The 12,930-nt window shown below is 38.0% G+C and overlaps 1 protein-coding gene across 1 annotated transcript in view; it reads left to right on the top strand.

Moving 5' to 3' along the window:
- GABRR3 (gamma-aminobutyric acid type A receptor rho3 subunit) overlaps nucleotides 1-12,930 on the top strand; it is a 44,246-nt gene that overhangs the window by 16,255 nt on the left and 15,061 nt on the right. The window contains exons 3-6 of the mRNA XM_003783944.1: nucleotides 56-123; nucleotides 4,119-4,342; nucleotides 7,194-7,276; nucleotides 8,310-8,450. Coding sequence (XP_003783992.1) covers nucleotides 56-123; nucleotides 4,119-4,342; nucleotides 7,194-7,276; nucleotides 8,310-8,450 — 516 coding nt within the window. The remainder of the gene's footprint in view (nucleotides 1-55; nucleotides 124-4,118; nucleotides 4,343-7,193; nucleotides 7,277-8,309; nucleotides 8,451-12,930) is intronic.

Genomic DNA, 12,930 nt, shown 5'->3' with positions numbered 1-12,930 from the left:
TTCTGAAATAATTGCAATGTGTTTATCAGCCTATTACCCATTCTTCTTTCTCAAGGGTCCCCAGTACCAGTGGCGATAGATGTCCAGGTGGAAAGCATTGACAGCATTTCAGAGGTTAACATGGTAAGTTTCTCTGTGGGATATTGATTCATCTTTTTCTGAAAAGATTAGAAATCAACAGCGTCAGAATGACTGGTTAGTTTTACTGACTCATTTAATTATGTATGTTATTTATTTTTGCTACTGTACTGAATAATGGTACTGTGGTTGCTATATTACAGTTATTTCTGCCCTTAATTAAAATTTTCATTCCTGTCATACTCTTCTCTCTTCCTGCTAATGGTTTTCAATGGGAACATCATGATATATTTAACTACGTAACATGAACTGGGAACAATTATAATACATGTACAATATAAAATCACAACCACGAGTCCTTATACCTCACCAGATAAATACTTGAACAAGGATGAATAGACTGTTTCCAAATATGTTAACTGATATCAGTTTTGCTTATCCATCTGTAGACAATGATTAGCAGAAGATAAAGGATTTTTTTAATTCATGGGACTAAGAAGAAAATTAAGAAAAAAAATTTGTATAAATATATTCCCTTATATTTTTTAGAAATCTTGACGGGACTGCCATTATTTTATTTTGCAAAGAAACATCTGTATTTTCATGGAATTTTATTATTTGTGAGCCAAGGTTCATTAAATTTGAAACTGCTCACTTGTTATTATCTTCAGCCTTCCTCAGAACCTTTTCTGTCTTCGATGCCTTTGCTTATGTCGGTGTTTTCGTTTCTTCTTCCTTTCCCTTAAACGGATTTTACTTCAGCTACTTTTACATTTTGATACCATCTACCATACTTTTTCCATTTTATTTGCTCTATTTCCAACTTAGAATCCTCTTCTTTGTCTAAATAATTACCAGAGCCATTTTCATTTAAGTGATGTTTGCAGTTTTGCAGAATTTAGTCAATGCCATGGCTAACTCGTGTGCAAACACTTACATGTTTGTTTTCAGATATATAGTATTTCCTTTTTACCTACTCCTGTTAATTTGTTACTGTAGTCTTAGAGTTTTGTTTCGCCCCTTTTAGTTTACTTTTATATGCCAAATCAAGAATCCCTTTACAGTTTCAAAATTTCAATGTTTTTCCTTTTTCCTACCTATTTGCTGCGTATTCTTACGTTTGAATCACACTTTCTCATTTCTGTCTTTTCAGTCGTGCTGTCTTTTCCATCATCCCCTTTAGACTCATTTCTTTTGTTTCCCATCAGCACTACGCTCCATGTAACTGCTGATGGCAAGGGCCTTAACAGGTACTCACTAGGAAGATCCAGCTTACGAACAGGCTTTGGTTTGCTTGCGATTTTGGATTGGGTTTGAATTTCAGTTTTGTTCTCTGCCCCTCAAGCCAGAGTATAAAACAATTCAATTTTTGAATGCTTTAGATGGGACCTGTGTCCTCCAGATTACTCTGAAACTGGTGCCTTGCTTTCTTTAGATTCAGCCTGCCTCTTCCATTGAAGTTGCCCACCTGAGTCCTTGGAGGCATTTGAGATCACAGCCCTTAGCGAGATGCTTATCATCCTTCATTTTCTGCTTTAAATTTGGCAGGCTGATTTTCTCATGTTTTTGTTTTATAAAACTAAGGAAATATTGTATGACATTATAAAACTATGAATAGGAAAAAGGTAAACTACTTGCTTTTCAAACTCCATTCTCCATCTGAAAATATATTTGTTGTTTGTCCAATTTATTCATTTAATGGACATTTTTTGTGTGTACATTAATCCATGCATTTCATTTCTTTTTCTGGAACCTTTTAAATTTGTGTTCTTATGATATTTCAAAAGTTGGTTTTAGATACTCTCTGGAATAGAATTATTCTTAATACATAAACTTCTAGCAAAGTGACTTTTATAGAATTAAGTTTTGAAATTTAGATTCTGTATATTATTTTTGTAATAAACAGACACCACTATTAAAGATAAAAAGAGAAAGAGAAAGCAGGGCTTAGAAAACATAAATTACTGAGGTCACATAATCTTTTCATATATATACTTAATATTTATATTTATACTGGTTTTTCTAATTCAATAACTGAAAGAAATGTTTGGGTTACACAAAAATTCTGAAAAATTCTAAACTAAATCTTCTGACCCATTGGGTCTTGTTTCCCTCTGTAAACTGTTCAGCTAGTGGTCCTTCTGGTTCTTGTCATTATCTAAGTCAATCCTTATTGCAGTTTGGTACAAGCCTTAAATTAAACTTCCTTCATGCACCACCCTGTGCCCTAAGGAAATAGCAGCGATACGATTTGCTACACAAAAAGGCCTGGTTCAGAAGACTTTGGACCTTCCCTACCTGGATGGTGCTCTTATTGGTATTTCTCGGAGCTTGTTGTGCTCCTGGAACAAGCTCTTGTTTCCTCTCTTGCGGTATAATATCCACATCATTGCTGAATAACCCAGTCTGCATCTAAAATTGTTATTATTTTGAACATGTAGCATCCAAGACTGGGCATCATCTTCCCCCCAAATAAGGTTTGCTTGGCTAATAGGTATCAGATAAAACCCTACTGGGTTCACCATATCCAATTTGAAAATGCTTTCTAGCAGCGACCCCCTTCCCTCGGGTTGGCTGTTTTTATTTCTCATTTATCATCTTTCTGCCTTCATTTGTCCCATCCCAGATTTGCTTTCAATCCATGTAAGTTTTGTCTTTTGTGCTACTTCCAGCCCACTGCCTCGCCTGCTCCTGATGATATCACCAGTCAGCAGTGACTCAATGTGCTTGTATCCCTGGCACACACCCATGTCTGCTGTTTCTTCATGAGTTCAGTGTTTACCCCGTGACCTTCAGATCAGACTGAACATCTGATTCTAAATATACGTTTATTAAAGAAATCCATGCAGTTGCAATAACCCATACAATTCCTTATAGTGTTATGTTAATGAATCATTCTATTTATTTGCTTTCACCCTAATAAAAAATCATCCATAGCTAATGTTCCCAGATTAAGCCAGAGCAACAATACAATGTACCTCTATTCTGAACCTAGGAGAAACCTAGCTCATAATTAATTGGTGACTTCCTTGGCATTTACTGAGATGTATCCTTTGTATAATAAATACCAAAGTTCTGTTATATGCACTTGTTAAAAAAACCAATTATTATTGGGAAATAAAAATAGTAAGTAACAATTATAAAAAGTGAAAAACATTGTCATAGTCCACACCCCTTAACTTGGATGAAGATGGGTGCATTTATATTCAAAGAACCAAATATTAAATGTAATATCTGAAAGCAAATTCAATTCAATGTATTAACAAAATACTTTTTCTAATATGTTAGTATAGTTTTTTCCCTCCTACTCTTATTTCCTTATAATTGAGATGAACATTAAAAACTCAAATCCCTGAACCATATTAAATCAGAATCTCTGGGAACGTGCTGTGGAAAATGCGCCATCTCAACAAATTTCACAGGTGATTCTCTCACACATTAAACTTTGAGAACCACCTTTTCATTTCATGAGAACTCTCGGTCTCTCCCACGGGGGAAGAGCACTTTCTCTGTCCCTGAACCTCTGACAACTTGCTTTCTACAAACAGCTCTAACAAATGCAGGGTTTCTGTGGGGCTGTAGTTTATTCAATTTGAGAGTCTTGAATAAAAATCATACAAAATTATGAATAAAAAAATCAATTTAAAAGTCAATATTTATTCAGAATTAGAAAAGAAATCACAATGAAATAAATAATGGATAACAAAATAGTGGAATGTCAGGTCCCTTTCTTCTGAGATCTCTTTAGGTAATTTACCAGAATGCTACATAGAAATGCTTTCCATTTATAACTTCACTTCTCTTCCCCAATGTGAACGCTCCATAACTCCCAGAGACTGTCAACGTTCACCCTAAGTCCATGTGAAGGAGAAACCCAAAACATAGGCTTATTAGCTTTATCCTAAATCCACCTGAAAATGTAAGTCTTCACTTGTAAGTCTTCAGCACCCATGGCAGTCAGTCCGGGGACTCATAGTGAAGTGGTCATTTTGAATCAGATTCCTACTTGTCTTAACTGGTTTCTTTTTCTCTCTGTCTAGGACTTTACAATGACATTTTATCTCAGGCATTACTGGAAAGATGAGAGGCTCTCCTTCCCTAGCACAACAAACAAAAGCATGACATTTGATCATAGATTGATACAAAAGATTTGGGTGCCTGATATCTTTTTTGTCCATTCTAAAAGATCCTTCATCCATGATACAACTATGGAGAACATCATGCTGCGTGTGTACCCTGATGGGAACATCCTCTTCAGTCTCAGGTGAGGAGAGCTCTCTGTGGACCACGGCTGTCCACACCGAAACTAGTGGGTCTCACTTGGGACTAAACTCACAGCATTGCTGTCTGTTTTACAGGCAGAAGGTGTGATTGTGCCTGGTTCTAACATTCCTCCTGGTAACATATACCCAGACTGAGTAGAGTTAGATTAGGAAACCATTCTTTAAAATCTGTTTAAAGACAGAATCTGGTTGGTTAGATGGATAGAAGCTAAATTATGGAAATCCTGAGCTATGGAATTATCTGGCACATGACTTTACAGGTACACAAACTGGCTTTTCCTCCTCACTAACTCCTTCCAACCCCTGCACCCCACAAAGCAGTTTTAGAATCCTAAATTAGCTAAATAATTTTTTAACTATCAGGAGGAGGCAGTCATCATCCAAATTACCATTAATTTACTCATAGTTTTCCATTTTTTTTAGTTTAAAACACGTCCTAACACTGTTTTCTTTTAACCTAATTAGTCCTGTGCACAATGAGTAGCTTATCATAGATAATTTTTTAAATGTTTGATAAATCCAAGCAAATCAACTTTTTTTTTTTTATGTCTTAGAAGTCTTGGAAAGATTATAATGTAGGCTGATAAAAAAAATGTTCCCCCCAAAGATATCCCCATCCTCATCCCTGGAACTTGTGAAAATTGCCTTATATGTAATACATGTATGACCAAAAAAAATCACATCTGACATAATCAGATATGGTTAAGGATTTTGAAATGGAGAGATTATCCTGGATTATCTGATTGGGACTTAAATGTAATAACAAACATCCTTAAAATAGAAAGGTAGAGAAAATTTGATATACACAGAAGAGGAGAGGCAATGAGACCACAAGCCAAGAAAAGCTGGTGAGGACCAGAGCTGTAAAATGAACGGATTTTCCCCCTAAAACTTTCCCACTAAGTTTGTGGTAATTTGTTACAGCAGCAATAGGAAACTAATACTGTTTATTTTTCTCATTAAAAATACCTTGCTCACTTCAGTACAAAGGAGTTATTGCCACTCATTTCAGAAAGCCTATCAATGTTTTTAAAAATGCAATTAAAGGCAGGTGCTGTTTTCAATACAACTTTTAAATCAGAAGTAACATGGGACTCATAAGCACTGGAGTCAAGCCTCATGTAGAAGCCAAAGCAGAATAGAAATGTCTGGCCAAAAGATCAACTGTTTTAAAATGATTTTGGTGAGGTAATGTCCAGTCAAGGATTGAACCAGTGGGTGTTCCTTACTCTGCACAATCCAGAAAAATTTGGTCCTTGCTAGCTCCTGGGAGGTAACCTCTAACCCCTAGGAATATCTAGCTTATTAAGAATGTCTTTGTTTACTTGAGGGCCTTGAGCCCATATAGTCTATGCTAACTATGTAATTTATGGTGGAGACCTTGACACAAGCATATCAACTTGACCTCTTGAGGGGCTGGAGACCATGGTCAATCAGATGGTTGTTCAGCCATTAGCCTGTGAAGACTCTTAATTAAAATTGTGGACACCAAGACTTGGGTGAGCTTCCCTAGACGGCATTCCCCATGGGTGTTGTCACATAGTATTGCTGAGAGAATTAAGCCCTGCTCATACAACTCCACTAGGGGAGGATAACTGGAAACTTATTCCTGGGCTCTCCTGTACTCCTTTTCCACTGTTGATTTTAATCTGTATCCTTTCATTCTAATAAAGGTAACCATGAGTATAGCAGCTTTGCGGGGTTCTATAAGTCTTTCTAGGGAACCATTGATCCTAAAGATGATTTCAAAGATCCTCAGACATAGGAGGAAATCAAAATTATTGCCAGCACAGGCTCATTCAACCAACAGCAGAGCCAGTCCAAGTCCAGATCCAGGTCACCTGGTTCTAGGATTGGTTCTGACACCACAGAGACACCTAATCACCTTATTCATTAATTTCTCCAGGTGTGCTATAAAGGAAGTAGACTGAATAACCTCAAAGGTTCCTTGAAGCTTTGAAGTATTAGGAATACAAAAATAATTAAGGTTTCTGACACATCGAGATTCTTCCCTGGTCTGATGTTTTTCTGCATGACTCCTGACAACAGAATTCAGCCAATAAAAGATTAAATGGTTCCACTCCTCTGATTAGTTCAAGGGCATCATGGGTAGGAGCATCTGTTGCCTTTGTTTTTGCAGACCTGCTCAGGGCCCTTTTATGAACCTCTGATCTGCTATTGTGAGTAACAAACTCTTTACTTTGAGGCAAGATCACAGTACAAAGCTTCTGCCTGAAGCCAGGAAAATCTAGGAGGATATAAAATTTGCAAAAACAGTCCTCATTAGTATGCAATCCTGTTGATTTAATAGCACCTGAATTATGCATTGTGCACATAGATCTATAATAAAAATGCTCTAGGTTTTTCCCTCACGATTGGAAAGTTTCCTCAGGTAAACCTGCCTTGTGAAGAAAACCTTTACCTACAGATTTTTATTGCCTGTTCAGCCCTTCATTACTAGAAACTAAGTTTGGATCTTCCAAAAAGCAGAAAATATTTAAAGCTATGTTAAGAGTCTTCTCAATTTGCAGTGTGTTTTTCTGGAGACATTAGAGCCAGAAAATGCAGCGAGGTCTAACCCAGAAATGATGAGATCAGAGGCAATCGCGAGAGCCGGAATTCACTTGTTCGTTCTGTGTCCTGAGCAAATCACCCACTCTTCTGGGTTTGCTTCCTGGTAGGGTATTTGGACAAGAGACAGTAACGCCTCTTTTGCATTATTCTCAGAAAGCACACAGAACGTGCAGACAGTAAGAAAGCTTCACTGTTGTGTGCTTATTTGGCCAGATGGCTAAATGATCTGCAATGTTCTTTGTCTCCTTCATTTTATAGGATAACGGTTTCGGCCATGTGCTTTATGGATTTCAGCAGGTTTCCTCTTGACACTCAAAACTGTTCTCTTGAACTGGAAAGCTGTAAGTCTTACTTCTGATGGAGTGGCTATGTGTCACTTGCACACCCCATCACATGCTTGCACGTATGCTCTTAACAAGCCTTTTAAAATCTTGACACATTATCTTAAAACTAAACAGTTGTGGGGTTTTGGCTCTTTGCTAAAGATGACGACGGTTTGTGTCTGAGATGAGAACATTCAGGGGAAAAACGTGTTTTGATAACCATGTAGTCTGCGGTTTCCATGTTTGTTATAAAGAGCAAGCTCCCTGAGAAGGTGTGTTCTTGCTGATTTTATTAGGGGACTGACACAGACTTTTCACATTTGGAAAGTTCTGTAATTCATGTTTCCAGAGGGGTCACAATCCTTCACTAAATATCCTTGGATTCCCCCAGAAAAACCCAGCTCTAAACATAGACCCCCTAATCAAAGCCCTGTCACAGGGCATCTCAGCTGGCTCCCTGTCAATCACTTTGACCCTGTTTTTGATATAACATCTTAAAAGCTGACTGCAATTTTCATAATGTGTCTAAAATGCTGGGAATCTCACTGGATGTCTACTCCACAGATGTCCCTCCCAAAATCCATTAGCAATTATACCACTGTTTCACTTTAGATAGAAAATCCCTTGTAAGAAAGGCCCATATTGGAATTTTATCCAATAAAACTGCAAAACTAAGGGAGACTAATGGCCTGGAGTTAGGCGTGTGGCCATGCAGCAATGCTGTGGTGTCACTCTGAGGCCTGGCTTACTATTTTAAGCAGATGCACACACATGTGGGAGCAGCTGTTTGGAGAGTTTTAACTCCTTATGTGGGCACAAGAAAAGATCCACACTATAAGGAATCATCGGGGTCTAAGGTATTAAGTTTTTTCTCTCTCTCTTTTGAAGATGTGGATATGATTATTAGCAAACATATTTTCCAGCATTTAATTTGTACATGTCAGTGGACCAGGCACTGGGGGGATCTATCAACCTAAACAAACCAAGGTATAGACCTCCTGGTCTATACAAAGCTTTTCCTGATTACAAGACAGTTATTTCCTTGTTTTAGATGCCTACAATGAGGAGGACCTCATGCTGTACTGGAAACAGGGAAACAAGTCCTTAAACACGGAAGAGCACATTTCCCTCTCCCAGTTCTTCGTGGAGGAATTCAGCGCCTCCAGCGGATTCGCTTTCTACAGCAGCACAGGTACCGCGTGGCTCGGGGATGATTGGGGCATTCGCTCGACACCGACTGTGCACAGAGCCTCGCACGGAAGAAACCTGATGTCAAATGAGTGTCAATTTGGCAAATGGTACCGTCCCTCGCTTTTTACAAGCGACCACCTCCCCCTTTCTGATCCATCACGTCTCTCCCCCTGGCGCAACCGCCTCTGTGACGTCTTGCTTCCACTTTTGGCCCCTCCAGTTTCAACACAGCAGACAGAGTGATGTTTTGAAATGCAAAGATCACAGTTCTTTCCTGTTAAAAACCAGTGTTTTTTGCATCACACTTAGGACGAAAGTCAAACTTGTGGACGTGATTTCCTGCCGCATGCTCTGCCCTCAGCCACTCACCTTACCTTCCGCCACCACTACCCTCCCCTGCTGGCCGGACTGTTTGCTCCTCTCCTTCACCTGCAGGGCCTCTGCTCTGGCCTCGCTGGCCTCTGCTTGGAATGCTCCCCAGGCCCATCCTCTCAGGACCGGCTCCTTCACGTCCCTCAGAACTTTGTTCAAATAGCTCCCCACAGTGCTTTCCTAACCATCTCGTCTGAAATAGGCCTCCTTCCTCCTCATCCCCTATCTCTGTGTCTTCATAGGACTCACCACTACCTGAAATATGTATTTGTTTGTCTGCTTAGTGGTCTGAGTGCCTCACTAGAGAGATGGCCTGCACTCTGTCTGCCTTGTTCACCATTTCTTTCCCAGCACTTGGAATGTGCCAGGCACTTAATAGACGCTCAATAAAAATCAAATGAAGGAGTCAATTGATAGTTGTATCATTGCTCCAAGCGTAACGTCCATCCAAACTTGGACCTCTGTTATATACTCTTTGCTATGACAGATGTATTTCTGACTTGGCAACGTTTATCCAGGGCGCTGTTTAAAAGTTATACTTGATTTCTGTTAACTCATTTAGTAGCAGCCTTCTCTCTTCCCCTCCACACTGAGCCTCCCACCCCCACCATCATTCCCCTGCTGGATATTACTATTCTGGGTCATTTGAGGCAGAATCAATATAGAATGTCTTTTCAGATTCCGTGAAGCCATGTTTAGGCCAAGAAAGGTGCCCACAGCTGCCCCTGAGGTTCAGAGCTGTCCTGGCTAGAATCCTTTCGCCCACTCTTTTTTAATGGAGGTGGCTTCTCTCCCCAAAGGTTCTTCACTCTTTCCTTAGACCTTAGAGAATAGTTATCAAGTTTTTCTCTAAAACCCTAAATCTTTAAGAGAGAAACGGAGATTTACATCACAGAGAAGCTAAATGACTTTCTAGGACCAACAGCTATTTAGCCATTTAGACCAAGAAGAAATGTTCTATTTCACTCCATTATCTGTCTGTATTGCTTGGGATTCAGCAAATGGTGCTATTAATTTAAATCATGTTTTTTGCCTTTTCTGGTTTCGTAAGTAACACACATTTATTTGTTTGGATCGTTGATCTATCCCTGGCTCGTAGCAGACGCTCAAAGGCTAATTGTTGAATAAATGAATAAATGGTAGGTAATGCGAAAAGAACGCAGAAAAGTTTAAAGGAAAAACTCTTTGTAATCTTGCATCATGGAGATAAACTCTTTATTTTTATATATTTTTCTGCTCCTCTTCCTTCTCCTTATTTAGTTTCTTTGCCTTTCTCTACATAAATATAGGTCTACATTTTTTAATTAAATCATAGCTGTGTACATTAATGCAATCATGGGGTACAATGTGCTGGTTCTATATACAATTTGAAATATTTTCATCACACTGGTTAACATAGCCTTCACGGCATTTTCTTAGTTATCGTGTTAAGACATTTAATCCTAAACTCAATTAAGTTAATATTTAAATAAAGGAATGGATGCAATGAGCAATGATATATATGAAGTGTAATTTATAGTTTTTTTCTCATTTCACTATAACTATGATGAATAACTTTGGCACATGATGAATTATGCATAGAACTTTGCAATGTTTAATGCTAGGATAATGTGACACATTGAAACAAATCCAAAAGTATTACTTCCTGCACACAATATATATAACATATATAATAATAATGGCAATGACATTTTTTCAAATTTTGACGCACAAGTATCTAGTAGTCTACATTCAGTGATCCTCTTTAAAAAAAAGTTAAATTCCACTTCTAAATTCTCACTTCACCCATAAGTCATCGTATTGGCCCCACTATCTCTCTATTTGTGCTTGTCAGCCTTTTCAGCCCCACTGCACGGTTCTAACTCTGGATGATTTTTGCTAGCCACGTTTTAAGGTCTCTCTAAAACCAAATAGAATACTTGTATGGAAAAACTCACTCTCAAAAAGATAATTTCAAGTGTTTTTTAAAATGAACTACACAACCTTAACCTTCAAGTGTAGTTACACTTTTAAGAAATAATATCTTATTTCTTAAGAAAAATGGGAAAAAATAGAATTAGGTTTAAGTGAACATATTTTGTACAGCATGAGATGGAGTGTTATCTAAAATAAATTAAAATTTTTAAAACTTACCAAATATATAAAATATAATGCCATATATTTTATTGAAGAATTTATTTATACGTATAAGTATAAAGGATTCATATATGTGTGTTCATGTCTGTGTATTTGTGAGGTACTTATGAATGTATATTTATATGTTTTAAGAGTTGAGAAATATTAACAATAGATGCCCTGAGAAGTGAGTATAGATTAAGGAGATTTTCAATTTTATTTCAGCATTTTTGAACTGGTCACGTTATATAATCTTTTTTTTTTTTTTTTTGCAGTTTTTGGCCAGGGCTGGGTTTGAACCCTCCACCTCCAGCATATGGGGCTGGTGCCCCACTCCCTTAAGCCACAGGCACCTCCCACGTTATATACATCTTTTAATGAGAAAGATTAAAATGTGCTCTAAGAATAGGAAAAAAGCAAAAATAAAGCATTTGGGGAGTTGTATTCAAATATCAAATAATCACACTTGAGCCCCTTTAGCCATTCCATAGGTTTCAGAAAGATCTTATTTGAAAATTCATTTCCGTTCGTAAGTATGTGATCATTTTGCCTTATATTATTCATGAGTTATTAAACACGGTCTCTTGTTAGTCAAACTCAAGTGTCTTTCTCAGGTTAGGATCCTGTTAAACTATATTAGCTTCATCAGAAATAATTTTCAATGTTTTTTCTTCATTCCTTTCATTATAGCTACCAACCATAACCACCACTACCAAATCCGTTTTATAGAAAAACCATACATATAGTTCTGATTTTTTTAGTGTTTTAATTTTTTATTATTAAGAGAAGTTTCGTTATAGAACCTTAACTTCCAGTGTATAGTTGAACAATACAGCCTTTATTTTTTTTTTTCTTGGCATCACCTTCACCACTACCATTGCCACTATTCAGAAACCATCACTACATGGCAATATCAAGAAGCAGGTGAGGGCTCTGCCCCCTCAGCCCTGTCAGTACTCCTCAATATCATGCACTGATATAAAAAGAAAAAAGGAATGACACTTACCACTAATGGATGAATTGAATAATTATTCTTTATCACAGCATGATCTACTGGCTAAAAGTATAAGTTCTGGAGAAAGATTGCCTAAGTTCAAACCCTGACCCTATAATTTATTAGCAATGTAACTTGAACAAGTTGCTTGATTTCTCTAACTCTCAATTTCCTCATCTTTAAATAGATTTCATCATACCCTCTGTCTCAGAGGATCCATGATTTAATACATAGAAATAAGTTAGTCTATTATCTGCCAGAAATAACTATCTGCTGCATGGAGATGCTTAATAAATATTAGTGGCTATTGTCATCACCATTTTCAACAATATGATCCCGATTTCTTTTAGGGCAGATGGAGGCTTTCATATCAAGGGGACACTGAAGGTGACAGACTCTAGGTGTAAAAATCTTCTTGAGTTTTGTCTGTGGACCAAGTCCCCAGTTCTGCCTCTCTCCTGCATTTCCCCAACTGCCAATTCCCCAACTCTGTTATTAATTCCTCTCCTAATGGAGGCAGATGGACCTTCCTCTGCCCAAAGTTTTATTCTGATGCCTTTACCCATGAAAAAAGGAGTTGATTATTCACATAATGAAGCTTTCTAGAGAGAACAGAACAGGCTCCCAAGGAGGTCTGAAATGGTTTGAGAGAAAAAGAAGGGGTGACTGGCCTGGGTTTTTGTGGTGTAATGAGAGTGAAGGTTCCCTTTAGTGGGGCAGAACTTGCATGGATGGAACTTCTCCCGGGTGACAAAAGAGGGAGAGCCAGGCTTATTTATTAGCTTGTTTAGATGTGGGGCAGAAAGAGAAGAGGAAGTTGGGCTTGAGAGATAACAGCAGTCAAACATCAAAAACAGAATCAGACTCTATTTCTAATATCTGCTCAAATTGAAGGCTCCATATCTTCCCAAGGCAACACCACCTTCCCTGGTAGGTAAAGGGAGCCCTTCTGACCTGTACCTATAATCATACCACCCCCCATAGTCTTCCATCTCTGAGG

Source organism: Otolemur garnettii, unplaced genomic scaffold, assembly GCF_000181295.1.
Source record: "Otolemur garnettii isolate 467f Iridium unplaced genomic scaffold, OtoGar3 scaffold00009, whole genome shotgun sequence".
In the NCBI taxonomy this organism is placed as follows: Eukaryota; Metazoa; Chordata; class Mammalia; order Primates; family Galagidae; genus Otolemur; species Otolemur garnettii.
This window is presented reverse-complemented; position numbering and strand designations above follow the sequence as displayed.